The sequence below is a fragment of the Miniopterus natalensis genome, chromosome 5, assembly GCF_054644295.1.
Source record: "Miniopterus natalensis isolate mMinNat1 chromosome 5, mMinNat1.hap1, whole genome shotgun sequence".
Taxonomy (NCBI): Eukaryota; Metazoa; Chordata; class Mammalia; order Chiroptera; family Miniopteridae; genus Miniopterus; species Miniopterus natalensis.
This window is the reverse complement of record NC_142085.1, coordinates 18,641,278-18,668,613: the sequence shown is the minus strand read 5'-3', so window position 1 is coordinate 18,668,613 and position 27,336 is coordinate 18,641,278. Positions and strand designations below refer to the sequence as shown.

The window sequence follows — 27,336 nt, the reverse complement described above, 5'->3', positions numbered from 1 at the left end:
TCACTGCCTCGGCTTTTTGGAGAGGATGGAGAGGATGCTGAGGGTCAGGAAGATCACGCAGGCCGCGCCCCCGACGGCCAGGCCCAGGAGGCTGCCGTGCACCTGCATGGCCTGGCAGCGCTCCCCCGTGTAGAAGAAGGCGTGACCCGAGACACACCTGGGGAAAGGACACAGGGGTCATGTGGGAACCCGGAGCCTCCCGCGCCTCCTAGCGACAAGCACCAACACGTCAATAGCGGCGGCGAGCGCTTACTGAGCTGCTCCACGTGCCTGGTCCCCCTCGATGCTTCATGTGGGCCAGTCACTGAATCCTGTAACAATCCTTTGAGGTGGCGCTTACCACAGGGCATTCTCACCAACCTCACTTTACAGAAAAGTTAAATAACTTGCTCAAGGTCACGAGATTAGTGTTTTACACATGAAGTCTCACCCCCCCAGGTCTATTTCCAGACCCGGTACTCTTGGCCTGCACAGGCAAAGTTCAGGAGGAAGGCTTGGGCTACTGAAACAATATGTTGCCTGACACTGGCTCAGACTATAAGCTACAGGGAAAATTCTCCAGGTAGTCTCAGTGCATTGGTTGGACCCTGAAAGCTTCTAGGCAATATCAATCATAGTGTTACTGTAAGGGGAGGTGCTTGGCACACCGTAGGCCCATAATGGCTATGCCTTCCTTGATGTTGTTTTTTTTTTTTTTAAATGTTATTTGTTATAATGATCAACTAATCTGAGAACCAAAGTGTTAAGGGTGGTGTTTCAGCTCTTCCAGGGGCACAATTCCAGCCTTAGTGTCCTAAGCATTTCTATCATCGAGTCTACCCCAGAGCGGAATGACATGATCAGAAGTTAAGGCCTCCTTTATTAACCCTGGAACTATTTTACCTTTAAAGGCCTCTTCTCTAGCCTAAAAATGGGCTTCCTAAAAATTAGTGAATCCTAGCAAATTTGTGCGGTGTTTCTCCAGCCCAGTCCCCTCCGAATGCTGCTGATTACCGTAGAGGAGCTTATTCCACAAAAACTCCAAGCTGCAGGCTTGTGGGAGTGCAATAGTTTGGCTGAGAGGCTGACACACAAGTAGAAACCCTTCCTAACCTTCCTAACCTGAGAAGGGTAAAGCTGGTCGGGCACGTGCTGAAATCTGGTATCCAAGGACCTGGCAGCAAAGAGGTGCAGCCCTGTGACTGGGGAGCCCTCAAGAAACAAGGTAGGCATTCGCCAACAGAAGGAACCATGGCTTTTTGGAAAAGTGATAAATTCGGGGGCTGATGTAGGGCAAATAAAGGATGATCCTGGAACACCCCATGATGCCAGAAAGTAGTGCAGTGTTCCTGAAAGCATGAGGCTTGTGTAGAAAGCGTCAGTCTGGACAAGCCCCCCGAGACCAAACCTGGGACAGTACAAGCAAGAAGATAAATAGTGGCATACTGGAATACAGCCCAGAGAGTAAGGTAAATATTTATGAATCCTTGGGGCTGTAAATAAATCATTGTATGGATAAATGAATGGGGAGGAGGAGACAGCTATTCTTTATAGAAGAATTTCACTTCATTCATGCAGAGAGAATGGAAAAAATAGAAAATCACCATAAAAATATTAGAGTGGCGGTTATTCCAGTGAGATCTGCCAATGGATGTGGAAAAGCGGGATGTCTGCATGTCTCAGAGTGTCTCTCGCAAGATATGTGTTACCTACAGAGTGAGGAATGGTAAGAAGCCTGGTGGGCACCTGCTTGGCCAGGCGATCAAGGTACCAGTAGTAACACATATTAACATTAGATTAATGATACACTGAGAAGGGCTTATCTCATCTTTGCTCTTCTTGCCCAAAATGTACAACCTCAATATAATGATGGGAAAGCATCAGATAAACCCCAGTTAAGGAACAATACACACTAATTGACCCGTACTACTCAAGAGTATCAAGGTAATGAAAGATAGAGAAAGACTGAGGACTTGTCCCAGATAAAAGGAGGCTAAGGAGACATGAAAACTACAAATTATGTGGGATCCTGAATTGGATCCTGGGAGAGAAAGAGAACATTGGAGAAAAAACTGGAAAATCGGAAGACCTATAATTTAGTTAATAGTGTTGTTCATAGTATTTAGCTGCATTCGTGTTCATTTATTTCCTGGCTTTGCTAACTGCTCTATGGTCACGTCAGATAAGATGTTAGCATTAGGGTATGGGGAACTATGGAGTATTTCTGCAATGTTTTGTAAGTCTAAAATTGTTGCAAAATAAAAGCCAAAAATAGAACTATTGAAAATCGAAAAGAACTCAGAAGAAATGTAGATGAGCCAAGCAGAACGGTTCCTACATCTGCTACTCTTCTGTCAAATGGAACTGATACTTCTGTCATCACGTAAATCCTTTTATGAAATAGTTCAATGCAAATAACAACCATTAAAAAAATAATTATTAATAGAGCAAATTGTGCAGACAGACAGACCTGGATGCAAGCCCCAGCTGCAGTATTTACCATCTGGGTATTTTAGACAAATCACTTAACCTCTCTAAGCTTTAACTTCCTCATGTACTAACTGGAGATAGCAGGGCCAGTGTGTCACAGGGTGACTGCGAGGATAATTTATGTGATACGTGTATACTGCTAAGGAAAGCCTGTGACACATAGCAAGCAGCCCAAAAATATCAGGTACTCTCACTACTCTTAGTAAAAACCATAATTATAATAATAGCACAGCAGAACTAATAGGCAATAGAAATAGTAATAAAAATTAATAACTAATAAGAACACGGGCAGTCAGGGATGATAGAAGCTTGGTCCTGAGTCCTGCTGTGGCAGGTCATGCAGCAGAAAGCCCCTGGGGTAACAGCTCTGGTTGTTTGTGAGACTGTGGGGAAGTTTCGAAATCCCAAGAACATTCAAGATGTTGCTGACAATGCCCCAGAGGCAGGGAAGTGAAAAAAGTCAAGAGATAGGAGATTTGGGACTCCTCTGCCCCCGCCAGACCCCTGCTCTGCCCTGGCAGCTGGCGCGCAGCTCTGTGAGCCAAGGGCAGCCACGCCCAGCTGCCCATCTGAGGGGTCCTTGCCCCAACCCCAGGACAGTGCCTTTCACCGGCTGAAGCACTCGGCTCCCCTCTGCAGGCCCGCCACCCGCCTCCCCAGCCGCACAGCCTACCTGCAGCTCGCCATGCCCTTCACGTTCACACAGATGCCTTCGTTCTGGCAAGGGTTCGGGTCGCATGGGTCTCTGAAGTACGGTGGCCAGTTGTGGTCTTCCAGGGGGCCCGTGCCCTCCACTGACCGCTTCTGCCTGCTGGGTTGCCCTTTGCCCTGGCTGCCGGGTAGGGCCTTTTCTACCAAGCCTTCTTCTGAGGCCTGCTGCTCCTGGCCTTCTCCTGAGGCCTGCTGCTCCTGGCCGTGGAGAACAAGGCCTTGGGGGTTCAGCCTTGTGTCTCTAGGGGTGACTTCAGTTCGGTTGAGGTAGGTGATATCTAAGGAGGAAGACCTATGGTTAACATCTGACTATACCAACTTCACTCCCTGGGTGGCCTCTGTCCCTTGTGGACATCACCTTCAATGGCACGAAAAGCGACTTTGAACCCAGCTGACTCTCATAGTTATTTTTATTTTCAAAGTCATCCAGTCACATTTTTATTTAACTTGAAAAAGCAAATATAAAGTTTGCATGGGTAGGCGGACTGAAACTAAAGCCAGCGAAATGTCATATTCGATAAGTTCTCAAAAAAGTGACACTAAAATTGTAGTTTCTGCCAAGGACAGTTACATCAAAGATGGAGGTCCTTTTGCAATAGAGTAAAGTGTGGTTCTCTCACAACATATCTTTTCTTTTTAAAAACCTAGTCCTCAAAACAACAACAGCAACAACAACAAAAAACACCCTCCAGGAGATGCTTAAAAATCAGTATAAAATCAGCAGGACAGGGTTATTCATTCAGGAAGATCAAGAAAAGTACCTTCAAAGTCCACAAACATGATAAGGTCGTCATTTTTAAGGAAACTCCTCCTTTTCAGCATCTGGTGGGAGATGAAACCACTCCAGCCCCAGTCAATGCTTCTGTAACAGCTACAGTTCTGGTCATAAGTTCCCACGATGGATGGTCTGTCCCAGATGACTGAGTTGTTTATTGCTGCAGAGTTACAGGTAACACAAAATCACATTACCTTTTCACACTTCACTTTCCAATTTGTCTTTAATGAGTATATAGAGCTTTGTTAATCAGGGGGGAAAAATAGGTAGAAAAAATCAGGTTATTGACTCTTTCCAGGAGAATTAAGACTCAGAATTGGAAGGGGGAAGAGCAGAGAAGCACAGCTCTGAATGATCAATTGTCTACTCCTGAGTGACTTCCTCAATGAATTGGGAGAGGCAACTATAGCTTCTTCCTTTTAAGGCTTAACTCTCTTCATGTGAAGAAAAAAAAAAAAGTTTGTCCATTTATGTATTGGTGCGTTTGTTTGATGAATATACTGATGATCAGGAATATTTTAGAAGCCAGCGCATTGGTTCTGCACAGAGCCTAGCACATTCTGAGAATCTGATAAATGATTAGCAGTCTTCTGTCTTCTCATTTAGACCGAGCTCCCTGAAGCAGCAACCGCCTGATCTGCTTGTATTCTAAGGACTTAGCAGATAGCTGGGCACACTGCAAGCCCTGAATAGATACTTGATGAGTGAATTCAGAAAAGAGAAGGAAGATAAGATGGCTTTGAAAATTTTAACTTAACACTCGAGCATGGCTATGTCACTGATGTGCCTGAGGAGAAGACGTGGGAGAAACGTTAGTCTCTCTTACACAGAGAGTCACGTCTGTTGGCCCTTCCAGGTTGAGGGGCGGCCCCTAGAACCACTTACCTGGAGATGTCTGGGACTTAGAGGTGGTGAACACCATGCTTGAGGACATCCTTTTCCTGACATCGGGTTCCTGGTCCAGTATTGTCATGATCGCCTGCCTGTTTTCCACTGGCCACTCCAGGATGGCGTCATTCTGCCCGCTGAGCAGGTGAAAAGAGAGCCCCAGGTAGCCAGAGCTGCTGGAGTTCAGCCTACCGTGAGGGTATAGGGTCAGCCCAAACGCATATCCCTCTGAGTTGTAGAATCGAGGGCTCAGGAGCGAGTCGCCCTTAACCGTGTTCTGAAGGACCTGGGAGAAGTGATGTATTGTCCAGACCCCCGTGGGGCATGGAGTTTCTGTCAGGGTGATGTCATCCAGGTAAATTCCCCCATTCGAGTTCTGAGGGTCGCCTTTTGTGCCCTGGAAAAGGTAGCGAAACTTCTTCTCTTCTCTGAGCGTCACATGGGCAATCTTCCAATTTTGGTTAGCATCTCCTGCGGACAGCGAATAGGATTGGTGACAACTGTGGCCAACATGTATTGAGCGACAACTATGACCCCAGTGCTGTGCCAGTTACTTCACGTGAATTACCTTATTGAAACCTCACAACAACCCTACAGGATAGGTCCTGTTTTAAACTGGTTAGGGAACTTTTCTGAAGTTGCATGTCTAGTAAGGGAAAGTAGCTATATGAAGACACACTATGATTTATTTTAAAATTCATATTCAAATCTTAATCATGAAATTCTTTTCCATTATCATTCAGTTTCACAGGTCCCAGGTTTTCTCTGGGTTTGATATTATAAATACGCCCCAGCCTCCTAGTGTTAGTGGTACTGGATACCCAAGTATTAGGCTGAGCCTTATACAAGAGTCATTTTGTAATCCAAAAGTCACACAACGGCAATTTCATATGGTCCCACCTGTGACTTGATGCCAGGGAGATCAAGAAGGCTCTAGAGCAGATGATAACTTAGAGGATGAGCTGGATCTCCCCTATGCAACACTGACTCACTCCCTAACATCCAGTTTTTTCTCTCTTCTTCATAGTATCTGAAATTCCACCAAGTAGGGAATCTATCCCCTTTTTAAAAAACAAATAATCACAGAAGAGCTACCACTATCCAGATTCCCACATTCTAGTGAATATTGGGTCTACTTCTTTTTTCTGAGCTTGAACTGGGAATTTTGAATAAAGAGCTGAAATAAAAGGTGAGAAGGCTGTTCTAGAACGTGGGGTCCTGGGCCTGGCAGCATAAGAAGCCAGGAAAAGAGTTTGAGGGTCTAGGGAGAGGAAACCGCCAGGCTAGAGCAATTGGAATCCCCCAGTGATCTGCCCCTGCTTTGATAGTGTGCCCAGGGTGTACCCTAGCATTGGGCTTAAAGAAGAGAAGTCAGATGCTACATCACAAGTAGGCATCGTGTTGGCTAAAATGAATTCGTACAGATGAGTGTTACAGAAGTTTAACCTGAAGGTCAACTGGCCAGAGGGCTTTGAAAGTGTCTCTTTTCCTTTGTGTGTTGAAACCAGAAATCTTCTCATAGAGCTCAATTTCCCCCCAAATTAAGAGCCCTTTTATCTACCTTTCTTCTCCCTCATTCTCGCTAAGGACAACTTCAAGGGACAGGTCTAACCATACTCTGTCTTCTGGAGTGGAGCTGGTTATGTAACCTGTGTGGCTGGGTTATATGTATACATAGGAGAGAGCTGAAGAAGACATATAGCGGCACCTGTACCATACGAACTAATGTAACTGACGTCTCCTGGGGACAGGGCCGGGGTCAAGGGGAGGACACATGGCTGTGAAACGTAATGGGCACCAGGAGGTCTGGAATAGGAACAGAGACGCAAGGTTTGGACTGTTCCCAGGAGGGTTGGATCATGGGAATTCTGAAGAAAAAAAAAGAATTAAGGATCCCTTTCTTGCTAATGACTGTCTTTTTATTTTCTTCATATGGGTTGTTATCATGAGATTGAAATGTGGACTTGGTACCAGGAGGAAGACCTGAGGGGCCATCACCAAATGGGCAGTGGCTCATCTTTAAGAATGTTTCATTGAGATGCTTCCATAGAGCTGAATCAGGCAGGCAATGGACAGTACTAAGATTGCTTGGGACAGACAACTGTCATCCTTGTTAGCTCAGAATTGTCATCTGTAAGGGGATCCTGGCCTTTATAAAAACATAAGTATTTTGCATGTAAGTTATCATAAAAACATTACATATATATGTGGAGAGAAAGAGAGAGAGGGAGAGAGGCAGAGATAGAAAAGACAGAGATATATTTTGTATGTATTTTGGTTAAAAAACACATTTTGCACAAGTTAAAAACTATTCAAAACGGTTGTAACTATCTTGACTTGTATATCACATAAATACCAAATGATATTTAACCAAACTTTTAGAAAAGTTTCCTTGACAAATCATTATCAGAATGGACTGCTTTAAAAATCCAGTCAGATGACACTTCCAGGGAACTTAGGCATACTTTGAATTCAGTAGAAGTCAATGCACAGCAGTGTAATGAATTAAATCAAGTGTGAAAAGGTTGCTTGGTTGATTCATACTTACGAGGATAACACAGCTTCCTATAGAAGTGAGGGATAATAGACCCCATCAATGCTGATGAGGCTCTAATTCATTTTCTCACCGAACATTTATAATCCTTGGTGATATAGCGAATTCTCGACTTCTAAAGGGCACCTAGCTGTCACCCCTCCATTTGATGAAGATGCTTTGTAAATTTCAGCCAGAAGAGTGAACCCCTCAAAACTGTTACCTGCAGAATTCCTGGGTAGCCCAGAGTGGCTTGGGGGGAGGTCATTTGGGCACCTGTTCTTATGAGCGGCCCCTAAGGAAGCTCCCACCCTTCAAAAGCAGCAGCTTCTTCCAGAAGTTCTCAAAGAATTCATCCTTCATTTGGACTCACTCTGAGAAATTCTTTATTGAATGATAAAATAGGAAATCATGTCTCGCTTTCCTTGGTTATGAATGAACCACCACCACAATAAAATGATGTAAATACTGAGCTTTAGAACCCCGGGTATTGACTTACAGCCAACCGACTACCATCCAGCTGACTACCTTAGCATTCTAAGGTTTTCGTGCTGACCCTCTTCTAGAAATACATAGAACATCCCTTAGTAATATGCAAATGCTTATAATGAAGTCAACATAAATGCTTATAATGAAGTTCACATATACAAATGGCTTAGTTCTCATAACTTTAAGTGACTTCAGCATATGAAATAATGGGGTCATTCATTTTTCTGAAACAGATGCAAAAACACAATCGGTCAAATATTTGACCACTGTCTCTCCAGCAGCCTCAGTTCCTGCTTCCCTTCCACCTTCCAACCTCCACCCTGGAATCACGAATTGTCTCTAAAAAAATCACAAATTTTCTCTGCCCGGGCTTTCTCCAAAGCTCTAGTGAAAACTGGATTTATATATTCTGATTGGCCTCTTACAAAGTGTGCTCAAGCCTCACCTAGCCCCTCACGGCTCCTTCTAATATCTGAGTGGTTAAAACATTCATTGCATGGTTCGAATATGCTAGACGCTGTGCGGGACATTTGGGGGGATGGAGGAAAAGGGAAGACGAAGAGAAAGAGAGGGGAAATGGAGAAGAAATGAAGAAAGGGCAAGAGGGAAGAAAGGGGGGAAGGGAAGGAAAAAAGAACCAGGATCCCAGGTTGTAAGCCAAACGAGTCCTTGAGGAACGCCTCCACGTACCTTGAAAGGTCTCCACCTTGACCAGCTTGCGCACATTGCCCGTGCTGTCATCTCTCCTGACCCAGACGACAAGTCTGTCTGAAGGGCTTCCTGTCATCTTATAGAAAAACTGCAGGCACTGCTGCTTCCTCTTTGGGTAAAGAATCCGAGACTCCAGCAAGGCTGCCTCCTCCGCCAGCCCCGAGCTGGTGTTGAAGAGCATGAAGTAGCCGGCCCCTGCGGAGAGAGCGCCCGAGGCCCCTCGCTGGCTGCCCACAGCCCAGGGGCCCCTACCCCGCCAAGTGACATAGTGAGCAACAGCCATTAGCCGGGGAACACAAGCTAGAATTCTGGGGAAAATCAAAAGGCGGCTGTTTGTCAGTCTATACTGTTAGTCTCCATGGACGGACTCTCTGGCTAAACCCGCAGCTCCCCACCGCTTGTTTTGACTGGCTTACTTCCCAAGCTGGTGAAACGCAGACCTCTGACTTCAGGGAAGATGGGCTTCAAGCAAAGTTTGAAGGAATTTAGTGCCTATGAGGGGAATTCTATTTTCCTCATTGACTTCATTGTTTAAATTAGAGATTCATTCCAAGGACAAGAGCTGGCCTCCTAGTTGTGCAAGAAACTGTGGGATTCCAAGGATTAGGGACTGGGTTTTAAATATTCACATTGTTAAGGGTTCAGTTTCACCTGTGTCTAGCCTAATGCCTGGGCGTGTTAGGAGTGGTATAGAATCAGCCTTACTGTGTCCTAAGAAGGGGCATTCAAAGCATAGTAGGGACTACTGAGGATTTCTCCTGTATATAAGGAAAGCTTTGAAAGAACACTGAAAAAGAGGGGGAAAGTGTCCACATTTGTGCCAGAACTGGGATTTGCCCAAGTCAGATATCTCGAAATTCTCTCTCCCCAAATAAGCAGCCAGCTAAATGAATACATCGCTTAAAAAACCAGCACACTTTTCAAAGTCAAGCTCAAAGAACAGTTCTTGCATATAAAGAAGTCATTTAAACAGTACTCTAGAATTTAACCTCTTACTAAATGTTCCACTCAAAACATCCCACAAAGTAAAAATGAAGAGAGCATCTAGAACAGGCCTAGGTGCTGCGGCAGGAGGGTCCCTGCTTCATCCTGCCTCCCACAAGGGGTGTGTGCCTTGTTTAAATGAGCTTTCCACATGGCTTAAAAATGTCGTGATGACCCTGGTCAGCATGGCTCAGTGGTCAGCGCAGTGGCCCACACACCGAGGGGTCACAGGTTAGGTTTCCAGTCAAGGGTATGTACCTGGGTTGCAGCTTCTATCCCCAGCCCCAGTCAGGGCACATGTGGGAGCCAACCAATCAATGTGTCTCTCTCGCATGGATGTTTCTCTCTCCCTCCCTCCCTTCCTTCTACTCTTTCTAAAAATCAATGGAAAAAATATCTTCTCGGGAGGATTAACCAAAAAAAAGTGTCAGTCATCAATTATTTTTATATTGATTACACATTGAAATGTTAATATTTTAGATATATTGGATTAAGTAAAATACATTATTAAAGAGACTTTCCCTTGTTTCGTTTTTATGTGACTGTGAGAAAATTGTACATTTTATATGTAGCTCAGATTACATTCCATTGGAGGCACTACTGTAGAGACATTACCCTTATTTATGAAGTCATGTCTTATCAACCACATCAGTTTTGTCATTGCTTAAATGCACCTTTCTTTTGCATTCCCTGAACCTTGGTGCTTTTTATTGAGTTAATAATAAAGATAAGAGAAATATTCTTTGTCCACATTTAGAATTCCAGGTTTAATAACTAACATTCCAAGGCAAGATGTGCTGGCTGCCATTACCAATTAAACCTGATGAACCACCGCAGGTGTTTACTTTCCACCTTCACCCACCTGTGCATCGTCCCACCAAGGTGTGATCCACTTGTCCAGGCCGAGAGCTGTCCTCGTGGACCCAGTCAGCATCATCTCTGGTACCCTGAATCATCCCACAGATGTTTGCCTTTTCAAAAGCACAGTGATCCAAAAGGGTGTGAGTTGTGGCTGTAAATGACATTTTTGTCACCTGGTTAAAAATTAAAGGCATCTTATTCCAAATACCTAATGTCTTAGGTCACTAACACCTCATTGCTCAGATTCTACAGGATCATGAGCCTTTCATTTTCTTGACTTTCCTCAAATGCAAATCCTACTGTCACCCATCAGATCTTAGAACTTGCCAACACACATGCAGTCCTACCCACCACACAGAACCATGGAGTTAAATAATAAGAAGGCTTCTCATTGTGCTTTTCTAGAAACACCAACCCAAACTCCTGGAGATCAAGGACGAGGTACCTATGATACTGGACTTTGTAGATCCTCTCTATATACATGTGGGAGAGAATGAAAGACTGTGTCTCTGAAGACTAGTGGGGTCATTTTAGAAACTATCCCAATTCTAAGCATTAGAATATTCTAGGGGCAACTACCTGGGTAAAGAATTTTCCCAGACACAAAATACTTTCAAGCCTACCACCTATCTCAAGCTTTACCTAATGATGCACCCTTCGGAAAGAAGCTAAAAAAGTTGGTTAATCACAGCTTCTTAAATTGCTCTAACACTTTCACTTTACAAAACACAACTACATACTTGATTTTCATAACCGCCTTGTGATATAGGTGCCACCATTTGTTTCTACTCTAGAGAGAGAAATAAGGTTATGTAGTTTGTCCGTCTTCTTTAGCTAGAACATGAAAGAAGAGTAAAGGAAAATGTCCAGGAGACCTGTAGGGCGGGGAACCCCTGCTGGGGCTCGCTGACCTGGGCCTCGGCCCCAGGGGTACTCACTGCAATTGTACATTCGGTTCAGCCTCTCCAAATCGATGTCACTGAAATCCAGGCGCTGCCCGATGATGGAGTTAAACTCGGGGATCTTGGCTGTGATGGTGGGGACACTTTCATTCTTGTTAAATGAGAAAGGTGCATAGTGCATTAGAGACTCATAATCATAGGGCGTGTTGAGGTCTGTGATGAAGCTGTCATCATAGGTGTTAAAGTTGTGCTCATAACCTGTCAGCGAGAGAATCCACAGGTCATATCATTTTCCTGTCCTACCCTCTTTGACTAGATACTCAACTGGAGACCAAGAAAGGAAAGGGAGATAATGCATATCTATATATACATATTTTATAATTAGCATAGAAATATAAAATACATATTACTAATTAATATTAGCTGATAACCATATACTATATAATAGCATGCAAATTTATAATAATGGATATTAAAATACATAATTAATATGCACTTATGATTGTAATTAATATACACATGAATTATTAAATATATGTATATATTTAAATCAAAGATTCTTTTTATAAATAAATGTGTATGTATATGTATAAGGGTTTAAGAAAGAGAAGATAAAATATCAAAAGGGAGACAGGTATTCCAAATGGCAGGAAACAGAATTTCTGGGTTCTGAAGAATGTTCAGAATTGATGCGTCTTGCTAGTAGCTAAGTACCTCACCCACCAAGAGCTGCACCTGGCCAGCTCTTCCCAGGCAAAGGAGCCCTGAGGGGCAGAGGGAAAGGTAAGTAGCTGTCTAGAAAGGGGCACCCTTTCCATCAAATCTCACATCCTTCTGTTCCAGAAAGATAAAGTGGGAAGAAGAAAACTGACTTGCCTTTCAAAATAAGAAAGGAAAATCTTTCTATGAGATTAGCCCAAGAAGATGCTATGTCCCGCAGTGTGACATGCTGAAGTGAGAAACCGTGTGGCCTTTCAACTGTAAAACGAGAATACCGATGCTTCGTCCTTTCAGCTCACGAGGATTTTAAGGGGACTGAACTTGACAGGGTCAAAGCATTTTCAGTGGTGAGACAGGGCTGCAAGGAACAAATGCCCCAAACAGGGAAGGGGGAAGTAATTCTTTCCAGAGCACGTGGTCCTAGGTGTCAGCTGAGGGGTGGAATCGTAAAGAGCATCGGGTGGTGTGAGGACTGGGGATCGGGTCTGAGGCCTCCTGGTGACTATTGGTGGCACCTTAAGGAAGGCACTTTTGACTCACTGAGTATGTTTTCTTTAGCTTTCAGTAAAATTATCACATCAGAATCAATATTTTTATTCTTTTATTAATCAAGGATTCTTATTAGAATGCTTTACCAAATAAATGTTTTGAATAATATAAAATTTTTATTTAGCACATTTTGTCATGCTCAGTATCTACTGGGAGTTGTGCTAGGTAGGGGATGGCCTCTGGCAGTGACTAGGACAAGCATGGTCCTGCCTTCAGAGAATTCACAGCTGAGGGCCTTGAAGAGGGAAGGATCAGAGATCAGTCAGCAAACCTTTTGTGTAAAGGGCCAGCTAAAGATATTTTTGGCCTTTCAAGCCATATGGTCTCTGTCACAATTCTGCCATTGTAGCACAAAAGCAGCCATAGGCAATATAAATGGATGTGACTGTGTTCCCAAGACAATTATTTACAAAAGCAAGTAGATATGGCCCGCCAGCTGTAGTTGGCAAATTCCTAGTAGACCTCAAAAGTTTTTTTTTTCCTTAGTGGAAGGAAACAGACCCAGAAAACACAATTCTGTCTTAAGACATGGGGAGAGATCTGGGCTGAGAACTACATTGCTAGTACAGTGTCTTCTTAGATTAAAGGGTAACATGGTCATCAACTGAAGATGAGATACAATAAAATTCGTGAATTACCCTGAGAGAATACTTCCCTTGCTTATGATCCTACTGCATTTGATGTCTCATCTGAGAACAGTTCTTCAGCGACTGCAGGCAATTTTGATATGTGGAATTATGCCTGATGGAAATTGAGATACAGGATGAGCGAACAGGTGCTGAGTAACCCATGCTCAGCCCAGAGCTGAGCAAGTCAGCTCCCTCTGGCAAAGGGGATCTCAGTTGGCCTAAAGCCATCTTAAAAGCACTAAGCATTGTGTTCTTCAGGACTTAAAAATGTGAACATTTTCTGCTTCCGCTCGTATTTTTCAATGAGTCAAGTGCATGTATGGGAAGGTAAGAAATTCAGGCCTCTAGACAAATGTAGATAAAGCCTAACAGTGCCCTGAGTCTCACAGGCAGAGATTCGGTCCTTTGACCTGTGACCGCTTTCCTTTCCCCTCCACACAGACCCAGTTATAATGCAATTACCCAGAGAGACAAATATATTAAATTTCACCTATTATTTCATATCGGGGTGAATACTCTCTAATACTTCCCTAGATGGAACTGGGCAGCAGGGAAGAATGCCACTTGGCCTCTTGCTCTGGGGTTGGGTGGCAGGTTGAAAGTGTGGGGGGACCCAATCCTGGGAAAGTGCTAGGTGTTTACAAACCACACCCATTTCCTTCCTTCTGCCAGTACTCCGCATGCATGGAAATATCATAGTCATAGTAAGGGGTACTGGGAGGCATAAGAAACCCCACAGGCGACCTTGATGTGATCAGCCATGCTCTCCCAGCAGTGTCAGAACCCCTGATCTTCCCTACTCCAAAATGAGCTAGTTCTGACCAGTCTTCTGAGGATTCAGATTCAACTTTAAAGTATGACCAGTTCTTCCAAGTCCCTTAAGGTAAAATTATTAGAGATACACTTCAATATATGAACTCATATATGAAACTGGGATCTAAAAAAAAAGATAATTACAAGGCAATCACCTGCTTCATAAAAACCATGTGTGGTAAAAGTTAAGATATTTCTAATACATTAAAGTTTCATTAAACTACTACTTCCGAAAATAATGCTTTCCCACTCCCTAATTAAAACTTGGATGTTTTCAGAAACACAGTATTGATACTTTTTTCCAGCGCATTGGGAAACTGTTCGATGAATTATGGTTTAGTTTACTCAAAAGCACTCTACTTAGTTGTCTCAATTAAGGAAAGTAAATGTCCAAGGAAGTCTAACAAAAATAAAGAACACTGAAACTATTAGAATAACATAACTGCATGATAATATTGAAATAAAGCAGTGTTATCCTGTGTAAAGATAGCATGGGCTGGGGGCAGAAGAGGGGTGCTTAGAAAGGAGAAAGAAAACACCAGGAATTTTGATTAAGCAGAACTCAGACTCCTAGCAGAATTAACAAGATTGGGGGTGCAATTTCCGAGAAAAGTATTCATTTTTGTTGTTTTGCTTTGTTTTTAAACACCTATCATTGATTTGTAAAGCACCAAAAAAAAAAAAGCCTTGAGTATGTCTTAGGGCCATTATATTCAAATAAACCTTGCCCTGGCAGGTTTGGCTCATTGGTTAGAGTGTTGTGTCAGCCTGTGGACTGAAGGGTCCTGGGTTCGATTTCGGCCAAGGGCACATACCTCAGTTGCAGGCTCAAGGCAACCAATCGATGTGTCTCTCTCGCATTGATGTTTCCCTTTCTCTTTCTCTCTCTCCCTTCCACTCTCTCTGAAAGCAATGGAAAAAAATATCCTCAGGTGAGGATTTAAAAAAAAAAAAATTATAAACCTTATTGAGGCTCCTAGAGCTATATGACATTTCCTATCCAGAAAAACAACCCTGACATCCTCAGAGACCTAATTCGCTTTACTCACTAAGACAAAAAATCACATTCTAGATAGATTTTCAATTGAAACTAGGCAAAGGCTTCTGATTAAGTTTCAATTAACCCCTACTTAAAGTTATTCAATATACATCACTCCTGAGACCCTTGTGTGGGATCAGTTACGACCAGATGAGCACAGTTCACTGGATAGGTCAACACATCATGCCCTCTTTTATTTAAATATTTTTAAGTTGATTTTTAGAGAGAGAGGGAGAGGGAGAAAGAGAAATATCCATGAGAGGGGAACATTGATTGGCTGCCTCCTGCATGCCCCAACTAGGGATCAAGCCCCCAACCCAAGCATGTGCCCTCACTGGGAAATGAACCTGTAACCCTTGGGTGCATGAAACGACACCCAACCAACTGAGCCACACTGGCCCTCTTTATATTTTATGCCTTCTTTATATTTTATGTTCCCACTGGAGAATCTGAAAGACTTGCCCACACACAGATTTGGCCTGGGCCTCCCAGGGTTGGTCTCAGCAAGTGATAAAGATAATAGCGCATTCCACCCATCCACCTTGGGTTGGTACACACCTGGAAGAATTTCATCCCACCAGATTTTCACATAATCATCCCGGTCGCTCCTTGACTGCTCATGGTAAAATCCCAAAGCATGAAGGATCTCATGTTGGATGATGGCCTTATAGTCACACCTCTGGCCGATGGAAAGATTCTGCCCCACATGTTGGTCACCAACCTCAGACCAGCACCTTTAAAGAGAAGAGGGAAATTTTCTCCTAGGTAATGCTTAAGTGGCTGTAATTCATAGGATTTCAGAACTCAAATGAGAAGGAAGTTAGGTTTATTTTAAAAGAAATTATCAATAGTGTTTTCATATGCTGATGGGTCAATAATAAGAGACTGGTTAATTTCCTGGAGGGATGTTATGCAGGCTTTAAAAAATGATGGTCTATTATAAAAGTGTCCAATTAATCCTAACAATGCATCAGGTAGAAAGAAGTAAAAATGGACATTCTTCCTCACCTCCACAAATCCGTAGGGTATTTCAAAGAATAATATAATAGGTTTTATGCCAAAATATTGCCTCTGAGTGATGGCTGTGGTTGACTTTGATTTTCTCCTTTATATTCTAATGAATTTCCAAATTTCCTATAATGAGCAGATGTAAACTTTATGATCATGAGATAGAGCCTCATTATTGGCAGCACAGACCAGGCTGCCTAGTTATTTCTGAAGGGCTCCAGACAAGGAGGACCCAAAACCTCCCTCAGAAAACAATGAACTCAGGGACTGCCAGCAGATACTCTAAATTCCTCATGCTATAGCCTTTTGCCCATTTCCCTCCAATTATTTTGGTCTTTTCTCATTAATCTGATTTTCCACCTCTATTAGCAAACCCAAAGCTTTCCACAAATGGTCTCCTTACTTGCTTTAAGCTACAGAACAAGAATCTATACTCCAACCAGTACCCAACAGAATAAAATATTTGCCAATAGTTTTAAATGCTACCAGTCGATTGCAAGTTTCTTGGTGACAATCACATTGTCTCACCTGCCATTGTTTTTCCCAAGATTGCTAACACCATATACCTTCAAATGCTAATGGATTTGGTCTCTACTCAAAGATGGATTTTAATTATAACAACTTTATTAAGGTGTAATTTGCATATCATAAAATTCACAATTTTAAGTGTACAATTCAATGATCTTTAGTAAATTTATTAAATTGTGCAAACATCCAACATGATCAGCTTGCCTTTCTGACAGTAAAATTTCATTACCAAATTGGAGATTACTCTGCAAAATATCCACAAACCACAGGAAGCATTTATTATTTCTCTCTTTTTTAACATCCCTTCCCCAACATAAAGATGTGAGTTGCAAAAATACTGTAACTTCACCACTCTGAATCTTTGACCTTGTCTTTTTGAAAGAACCCAGTTAACCTCCACCTTCAAGGGACCAGGGTCCTGAAGGACTTGGGGCACTTTAGGCCAGCCCCTTGCCCAGACCTTTTCCTCCCTTTTCCCCCTCTTCTAATTTAAATGTAGCAGAGACAGCTCCTGGCCACAGGCAATGCGTTCCCCAGATTCAGGTTTTATCGAGAACATCCTTCAAAGCTGACCCACCCCTTCATTAGGTACCTGGGGACTGAGTTACAGACTGAAAAGAAGCCAAGAGAATTTTACTGGGAAGAGGAGAACTTTTAGAAAGTGATCATTTTGACTTTATTTTAAGAGAAATAATTTCCCTTTATTAAAAAAAATTATTCGAAAGTGGTAAAGCATAGAAATTAAATGTGTAAAGAAAATGAAAATTGTCAATGAATAATGAGAGGCGCTGGTACTATCTTGAAGCTCAGAGGTTGCCAAGGGACAAGAGGAGACGTCAAACGCAGAGAACCCCTAAAATCTGTGCTCTCGGCAAGGCCTGAGGGGTACTTTAAACCTTTCCCCTTCACATAGAAACAAACTACCCTTATCTGGATATTGGTTATTTCCATTTCTACGACCCATAAAACCTCATACAATAAACTACATGTCCAGAAACAAATCCACTATCCTGGCCCCAATCTCAGTGAATGAGGGTTCCCAGCCGCCAGTCACCCAGGCCGAAAGCCTCGGTCATCCTTCCCTCCCCTCCTCACATCAGCTGATCGATAGGCTCCCACAAGCCGCCTCTTCACATGTTTCTAGCGCCCACTCTCTCTTCTTCATTTCAACTCCCTCTTTTTAGTGTAGGTCCCTTTCATTTCTCGCCTGGGCGACGGGGAGAGAAATGATAAAACTTGAATCCTTAACTGGTCTCCTGCCAACAGTCTTGCCCAGCTTCAATTCTTTACCCACTGTGGCTAGAATAGTCTTTCTGAAGCGGAAAATGAACATATTTCGGCACGAGAGCTGATCCCCTTACACGTCGCAGCCTGTGCCCAGGCTCCTGCTCGTCTTCTGGGCTCAGCACTCATCACTGCCCTTTGCAAGCACAGCTTCAGGCATCCTGAGCTTCCCGGGCTCTCAGCTAAGCCAGGTTTCTCTCACGTTTGCTCCCTTCTTTCTCCCTTCCCCTCCTCCTTCCTCCGCCTCTTCTCCAGCACTCTCTTCCCGTGCCCCATTGTCCTCCCCTCCCCTCCCCTCCCCTCCCCTCCCCTCCCCTCCCCTCCCCTCCCCTCCCCTCCCCTCCCCTCCCCTCCCCTCCCCTCCCCTCCCCTCCCCTCCCCTTTCCCTCCCCTCTGCCTCCACGTCCCTCCAGCTCTCTACCTGGCAACCTAGCTCTCCCTGGCACATCACCTCCCACTGTGTTAGGAATCCTGTTTTCTGCCCTCCTACAGCCCAAGGCATGCACCACAGCCTATTAGAATCACTTCCCTGTTGTCCCTTCACACACACCCCCCACACACACCTGCCAGCTGCAAACCTTGTGGGTCTGAGGCTGTGTCTTTGTGCCTACGGACCAGCATTCTTCCTGGTACCTAATAAAGGCCCATGTCTATTTCTTTAAATAAACAAATGAGCTAAGAAAAGCATCACTTAGGTAAGTAAGGTACTTAACTTGCATCTAAGTAGTCATCAGAATTTTACTTTTTTTAACTGCTATTATTTGCATACCTCTGTCTTAGGAGGCTAATTTCCTTCGTCATCTCTGTTGTCCACCCATGATTAACAAAACCCCGCCATCAATCAGAACTAAATCCAGGCGACACCTAGAGGCAGTGATGGGAGGGAACTGCGCCTGAGCGAAGGCCTCCTTGCCGGGCTTGTGGACACAGAGTCACAGCAGGTGGCAGCTTTGTTTCCAACCTCCTCTAGCCCAGGTTGGCTGACATAAACACCGCTGAAGAAAACTGGCTTTGTTTTTCTTGATATACCCCTTTTTTCTTCTTTAGAAATAAATAAACATGAAGGGCAAATTTACCTCTAGAAATTTTTAAAGAGTTCCAGTCAACGGAGAACCATAATTTAAAATAGTACCATAAAGAGAGTATAATTTATACTTTAATAAACTTGACTTTGGAAAAGCAATGTAATTTAAAACATGACCTAAACCTAAGAAAAGAATTGAGATCAATCTCCTTCGGGCCCAGAGGTTTCCAAACAGCTCGTTTTCTACATAATATGTTAAAAATATTGTTTAATTTAAAAATTCCCAATGAAAGATTTTAATTTGCTTTTAGTTTCTTTCCAATTTCTACTCTTAGCCTTTGAAAGAGACATGTTGCTTTTTATAAACCAAAAGGTGTATGATTGTCACAGTGTAAAGTTTTCATACTGACCCGTCAAACTGCTGAAAGATGATGTAGGAGCGCTCTCCTTCATAGGGCTTGAAGTCCACACAGGACTTGAGGCGGAACATCTCAAAGGCATAGAGAATGGCTCCTTTGGCATTCAATTCTGCAGAAATCGGCAAGAATATCAGTGAGCATCAATGATATCTTGGATGATACACACAACATAGTTTAGAGAAAATCTTGCCACCACATGAAATCCACAGAGGTCCACACAGCATTCACCAAGATGGACCATAAGTGAGACCACAGAGCAAGTCCCAGTCAACTTCAAGAGATTGTAATCTCATAGAATCTATCCTCTGACCTCAACAAAAACTCGAAATCAATAATAAACTATCTAGAAGAGCTCCCAATATTTGGAAATTTAAAAACACACTTCTAGTTGACCCATGAATTAAAAAAAAAAAAAAATCACAACAGAAATTAGAAAATATCTAAAATAAACTTTAATAAAGATACAACACATCAAAATTTGTGGAAAACAGTAAGACCAGTGCTTCAAAAAAATGTATAGCTTTAGATGTCATATTATAGCATTATGTTATATTTTAAATATGAAGATTAAAAATCAATGATATGAATTTCCACCTTAAATACAAAAAAGGAGTGCAAAGTATACCTGATATAAGTAGAACAAAGGAACTAAAAAAGATAAGAGCTGAAAGCAACAAAACAGAAAGCAGAGAAACAAGAGAAAATTAACAAGTCAAAAATTTACTCTTAGAAAAGATTATTATGCTTAGCTGGTGTGGCTCAGTGGTTGAGCATCAACCTATGAACCAGGAGGCCATGGTTCAATTCCCGGTCAGGGAACTTGCCCAGGTTGCAGGCTTAATCCCCAATAGGGGGCGTGCGGGAGGCAGCCAATCAATGACTCTCATCATTGATGTTTCTATTTCTCTCTCTCCCTCTCCATTCCTTCTCTGAAATCAATAAAAAAAATAAATAAATAAGTAAATAAATAAATAGATTAATAAAATCAATACACAGATTAAAAAAGGCAAGTCACAGACTGACAGGAAATATTCATTATATACATCTGACACAGGACTTTATAATATATAAATTTCTTCTACAAATAATGAAAAGACATGAAATAATAAAGATTCATGAAAGAGTTGGGCAGACACTTCATAAAAGAAGATTCACAAATGGCCAACTGCACAGGAAAATGTGCTAAATACCGATATTCATTAGGAAAATGCAAATTAAAATCACAGTGAGACACTATTTACAACCGCTCAAATGGCTACAATTAAAAAGATTAGCACCACCACTGTTGGTGAGGTCATGGAACAAATGGGACACTTACACATTGCTAGTGAGGTGAAAAATGGCATTGTCGTATAAAGTTAAACATACATTGACCATATGGTCAAGCAATTGTATTCCTAGACATTTATCAAAGGTAAATAAAAACCATATGCCACACAGACTTGTATGAGAATGACTGCAGCAACTTTCTTCACGATAGCCCCAAACTTGAAAAAACAATGTCCATACGTAGAAAAAAATGGGTAAATAGTTGCAGTATATTCATACAAAGGAATATTACTGAGTAATAAAAAAGAATTAACTACTGATCCACAACAATATGGAAAAACTTTAAAAACATGTTAAGCAAGAGAAGGCAGATACAATAGAGGACATACTATGTGATTCCATTTTTCTGTAAATCAGGTAAATTAATCTATAGGAAAAAAATTAGAATGGTAGTTTTCTCTAGGGGAGGGGGGATGGGGATTGGCTGGAAATGAGCACATGGAACTTTCTGGACCTTATACATTTTTTCAAAAGCCAATGACTTATACACTGAGTTGTGTATTTCACTCTATGTAAATTGAATAAAGGGACTGTGCACAAATATTGACCTCTGAGTAGTGTGTTCACTTTTCCCAAGGGTAAAGGTGATTCTCATGTGAGGCTGCTTGCGAACTACCTCTGTACCCTTACTGCTGCTGCCTTATTTCAGGCCACCCATCTTCAATCTTGCTCTCCACTCATCTGTCACCTGCCTTGCAGCTAAAGAGACCTTGCTACTCAAGGTGTGGCCAACAGACCAAGAGCACAGCCTCACCTAGAGCAGTGTTAAGAAATGCAGGATCTTGGGCCCCACCTGGATCTGCTCTGCATTTTAACCAGCTCCTCAGGGAACCCTAACTTCGAAGTCTGAGAAACACTAAGACCTCCCAGAGGCATGGTGAAGGCAAACCAAATATCAGGTGAAGACAGTAGTGAGTGAGAGATAACAGAGACTCAATAAGTATGTCTGTGTTTCGACAGGAGGAGGGTAGCTCTGGTGTGACAAACAGGAGGAATTGTCATGGGGGGGAAAAACGACAGCCTTTAAAGCTGCTGCTTCTTAAATCACAGTTCCGATAAATACAAGTGCTCTGTGAATTTGCAAGTGTGTTGGCAAACACTGGGGAAAAACAACTCAGCTCATTTTTCCATAAAATAACTCAGAACAACAGCCTTTGTTTATATCTAGCTCTTCTCCAGGAAAGGGAGCGGAGGCAGCTCTGATAAATTGGTGGAAAACTGGGAAACACAGTAACATCTCCTGAGAGCGGAGCAGCCTGGCAGCCCGTTGGGCCCGAGCAAGCTTGTCCTGGTTTCCCCTCTGGCTCATCTGCCTCTGTCTACCCTCTGGGCCTCATGGGCGTTGCATCACCGTGGTGCTCAGACAGTGTCCACACATGGCTTCTAAAACTTGCTTATTTCCACCAAGTATTATTTCCAACAGTGAGTAAAATATAACTTAGTCCTTTATCTTAAGGGAGAAAAAAGAATATACTTTATGAATACTGAGGAATGAGAACCATAAAGTGTGTAATACAGACTTTTCTGTTTCTCAAAAACGTGGCATGTTTGTCTTGTAACAAAGAGGGACGATCAATAGGCCAAAAATATTATCCTTATACCGTATTTAGATTCACCTAAGCAAACTGTTATTTATTTTTAAATACGTCTTTATTGATTTCGGAGAGAGGAAGGGAGAGGGAGAGGGAGAGAAAGAGATGGAAACATCAGTGATGGGAGAGCATCGATCAGCTGCCTCCTGTGTGCCCCATACCGGGGATGGAGCCCACCAGGGCATGTGCCCTGACTGGGAATCGAACCCCGATCTCCCGGATCCTAGGTCGATGCTCAACTGCTGAGCCACGCCCATCCAGCATACTATTATTTAAAGTGCAAGTTTTTCATTGCTGTGATGCCAAATGATATTTCACTGTGTTTTCATTCTTGATGGTGCTTCTGGTATTATTAAGATGTCAATGTCTCCCGCCTTTTAAAAATTATTTGCTATTCTGCATCTTGGGCTGACCTTGCATTGGTGTAATGTCATGCCTCTCGTCCCAGGAGGTGAAGAATGGTCAGGGTTTGGAAACCCTCTTAAGCATTGCTGCTTACTCCCAATCTGAAGCTGATGAACAGGAGGAGGGGGTGGGAGAAAAGCTAAGCCCGAAGTAAGAGCAATTAGTATTACCCAGATTGTCCGCCAGAATGTAAGGGATGGGGAACTTCCACCTGGCGCTGGGGTCTCTCAGCCCATTCCTGGATTTCTGTGAAAAAACAAAGGCAGAGGTCGCAGGAAGACTCATCCTCAGGTCCCCTCCTTCACCAGACTCTCACACCACAGATAATCTGTCACAGGAGTCAGTCATTCAGTAGCGTTTGTCTTCTGATCATAAAAGTGATCCTTTATTACAGACAATTTGGAAAATGTAGAGGAATTATTAAGAACAAAATAAAGGAGACCTGCAATTCCCCCAAACTGAAATAGCCACTTTAAACATATCCATGCATTTCCTTCTCTCTCATCCTTCACTTATTAGGAAAACTGGGTGGATAAAGCAATTTAATAATTATAGACTCGTGTGATGTCTACTAATTTTTTTATCTGTTTTTGCCACCACTGACCATAGTGGGAGTCCTTGTGGGTACAGGTTATAGGTTAGATTCTTTCATCTCCCCCACGGTGCCCAGTGCCCATCCCAGGGCCCACAGAGTGGAGGCTGGCAGGACATCACAGCCAGTCCAGAGGGACGCTATTGTGTCGTGGGCAGGTACTCACCGGCAGGACGATGTCCCCTTCAAAGAGGTCCAACCCTGCAGCTAGACATGGATTTAAAAACAAAAAAAAAAGAAATATTTGAATGAGCATTACTAAAAAGCATCTCTCATCATTAAATCCATCTTTTCCATTACAAATCTTTTAATTATTCATCTTTAGGTGGCAAAACTTTTTGAAACAATGCAAAAATTCCCTCTAAGGAAGCAGATGTATATAGCCAATAAATATCATATATTCTCACATCCTCTGTTTTTATTTTTGGAACAAGAAGCTTTGTCCAAGCATTTTAACATGAGTTGGAAGAGATCTTTTTGATGAGTGACTCCAAGCCTGTCATACTTCAGTGGGTGAAATGGATTCCTGCGACAGGAATTGAGGTACGAGGTGGTCAGCTCTGCCTGAGCTTTAAAACTTCCAACTTCCCACCCAAGACCCCTTCCTCCTGACCCTAGGCAGGTGGGTTGATTTTGCTCTTTCCCATGAAAACCAACGGTACTCTCCAAGCCAAGCAGCTATGGCTGCTCCTGCATCGCCCCTTTTCTCATTTTCTTGATTTCCTTAACTTCCAGAACCTAACCGACGTGTATAACAGCAGCCCCATCAATAGCAGGTGGCTGACACCACCCCCCCCCCAGCAGTAGGACCCAGGCTCTGAATTGCCATTTTGGTAGGAGTCCTGCGTGCTGGTCTAGCCACACTCTCACCTGAGGTTGTCGGGTTTGTCATGAGCAACACTATGCATCTCCTGACACCTGGGCTGGATCCGGGGTGGCGGTGAGGGGAGGCCTCTTCCAGAGTCATATGAACAAGCTCACTGAGACCTCGGCCCCAATGGTTGGTTGGTCAGCACAGATGGTTCAAAGAGGGGTGAGAGAGTGTGGCAAGAAGAGCGCTCCCCAAAGAAGTGCATGTCCATTGCGAGCCAGCCCCAATCTATTCACTACCCAGTTTGTTCGTGTAGCATCCACTTAAGTGCCTAAGGTGTCCTGGGCATTGTTCTGGGTGCTGGGGGTACAGCAGAGAATAAAGTGAAACCCTCGGGGAGATGGCATTCTTGACTGGGGAGGGAAGCTGGACAGACAGACAAAAATATAGAGTAGGGCAGATGGTGAAAAGGGCAATAGGAAAAAACAACGACATAAAACAGAGTAAGGGGGAAGAGAACACTGAAGCGAGGGAGGGTGGATATTTTATAAACAGTGGGCAGGGAAGGCCTCTCTGAGGAGGTGGCATTTCAGCAGAAATCTGATGGAGTGGGGAGTGAAGGAAGAGTATTGAAGGCAAAGGCAACACTAAATAGCAAGGCCCTGGGGCAGGGAAGCCTTGATGTCTTAGAGCAGTGCTTCCCAAATGCGAGCATCAGAATCTCCCCGAGGGAGATAAACACAGGTTTGCTGAGCCCCACCCCTAGGCTTTCTGATCAGTAAGTCTGGGGTGGGGCCTGGGAATTTTCATTTCTAACAAGTTCCCCGTGATGCTGCTGCTGCTGGCTGGGGACCACACTGAGAACCACTTTTGTAGAAGAATAGCTATGAGGTCAGGGTGACTGGGCAGCTCAAGTATGTAAGGGGCCGTGGGGGGGGAAGTAACTGATGGGTGAGAAAGCTGGCCAGGGTCAGGTCATCTCAAGCTGCCTAGGAGTTAATCCTGCCTCTGTCAAAATGACGATGCTGATGCTGTAGGTCTGGGTTGGGGCCCAAGATGCTACGTTTCTAAGGAAGCTCTTGCGTGGTAAGGTGATATTGGCCTGTGGGCCACACTTGGAGAATCAAGACTCCAGGGCCTTTGTTTTGTGCTAGATGACCTGTCAACCAACACTGGTCAGTATTGGAAAGATGAAAGATTGGAATCTTCAGACGGGAAGACTGCGTCAGAGAAGCAACGTGGCCTGGTTGACCTTAGGGGAGCTCTGTCGCCTTGTGGAGATTGGCCTGGTTGGGACAAGGGCACAAGAAGAGCAGTTAGGAGGCCACTGCAAGGACCAGGCCAGAGATGAGATGGCTTGGACCAGGACAGGAAAGGAAAGAGTGCTGAAAAGCCACACTTGTGACATAATTGGATGGCAGGTCAAACAGCATTTGCTGACGGATGGTGTGTATGGTGTGAGGACAGACAAGAGTTAGGGAAACTCTGAGGCTCTGGGCCTAAAGATCTAGGAGGAGGGAAGTGCATTTACTGAAGCAAAAAAGACTGAGAGGAGCAGGTCTTGGGGTAAAACAGGTTATATCAGCTTCATGAGGCATGGAGAGAAGATCATAAAAAGGTGACAAGTTTCTCTGTGATTTTCCCAAACAGTTTGTCGGTTCTGGCTCTGTGGTTAAACCAGTCTGTCTCGATAGCTGGGCCGGGATGACTTAAAGAGAAAGAGAACGCACGGGGCGGGGGGGGGGGGGGGGGGGGGGGGGGGGGGGCCTTTCTCCCTTGGGGTCATAGGTCAGAGGCAGTGGTGGACATGAAGAATAAGAAATGGCTCTAAGGTGAAAGAACTATTTTTTATTAGATGCAGAAGGATGAGATTAGGAAACTCTAGTTCTAAGCCCAGCCTGTTTTAAAGTAGAGCAGATCCTCTCAATCACTGCACCTTGACTACCTGACTCTAAGATAAAGAGATCACTGGTTGCCTGATTCTAAACCCATTTACCTCGCTAAACTATTTCTACTCCTCCCATGAAGGCATTCTCAAGCTTCTCCAATGAAATATCAACTAGCCTGCCTTCCCTATAAATGGGACAAGGTCAGAGAAATGCAACCCCCAGGTATGGGGTATTTTAGTCTTCAAATAGCACTGAGCTATGAGTCAGAAGACCTGGAGGTGAGCCCCATCACCCGTCTGTGACCTTGGGTGAGTCGTCTCAACCCCAAGGGGCCTGCTGTCCCCTCCTGCACCATGAAAATAGCACTTTACTCCACTACAGGATTTGACAAATAAATGTGCAGTTAGGTATGAGAGCTTTTGTAAACTACAGGTGTCTGTGACCATGAAGACCTCTGCTTCCCACCAATCCTAAACAAACATCCGGAATGTAGAGGCCTCTCCCTCGTTTGAGAAGCAAGACAAAAAAGGAAAAAGTGGGATGATAACTCAGCTGCTCTCTGCTCTCAGGAACCAATGAGACTGATGGGTTTCTTCAAGAACTGTGTTTGTGGACGAGATGTTGAAACGGAAACACCTTTGCACTGTTCTCTAAGTCCCAAGTAAGCAATTGCTAGTGAGTGTGATGGCCCAGGAGAAGGGCTGGGTTCCCTCACCTACTAAATACAACCATAGCATGCTCCTTGTATATTTTTTTAGCAAGCAGAATCATCTACTTTTCTTTTTTTTCAAAATGGAAACTGGCAAAATGAAATATTTATAAACAACAATCGTGTTACATATTTGTAGATCTACTATGTCTCCTAGAAAATTTGATCTGACAACCGTTGTCTTTCCCCATTTCCATTTTACAGAAACTCTGCAAATTCTGATGAAGCACCAATCAATAATTCTCCCCCCAAATTGCCCAATATCCTATTATGAAGGTAATAGCTCTTCAGTAATTCTATCACAGGATTTGAAATTATTTCAAGGCGTTAGTAATGCAGAAATTGAACTCACCTAAGTTGATCTCTGAAATATCCTTCTGTTCATCAAAATCTGCATCACGTGCTGTTAAAAAGTGAGGGGGAAATTGTTACTAGTCTTGTTGAACAGAAGAAAGTTCAGAAACACTCTCCATGCATTTCAATTGAACCTTACCATTTCCTTCAGAATGATGCCTAATCTGAAAGAAAAGAAATAAACAGAAAGTGAATAACATATACTGCAACTGATATTTCTAAATACCCCAAAAAGTAGAATTCGACTTACCGACACAGCAGCTATGTGAGCAAAAAACAAGATGAAAGAGAGAATGCAAGTGGACCTAGTCCAATCCAT

The 27,336-nt window shown here is 43.3% G+C and overlaps 1 protein-coding gene across 1 annotated transcript; it reads right to left on the bottom strand.

Moving 5' to 3' along the window:
- MEP1A (meprin A subunit alpha) lies at window positions 1–27,336 on the bottom strand. Its single transcript, XM_016212697.2, has 14 exons — window positions 27,268–27,336; window positions 27,157–27,181; window positions 27,016–27,066; window positions 23,421–23,461; window positions 22,833–22,908; window positions 19,328–19,445; window positions 15,632–15,807; window positions 11,360–11,581; window positions 10,423–10,572; window positions 8,556–8,771; window positions 4,841–5,314; window positions 3,942–4,115; window positions 3,143–3,458; window positions 1–157 (listed from the first exon to the last, which is right to left on the bottom strand). The coding sequence occupies exons 1-14, from the start codon at window positions 27,334–27,336 to the stop codon at window positions 1–3; spliced, it is 2,265 nt and encodes a 754-aa protein (XP_016068183.2).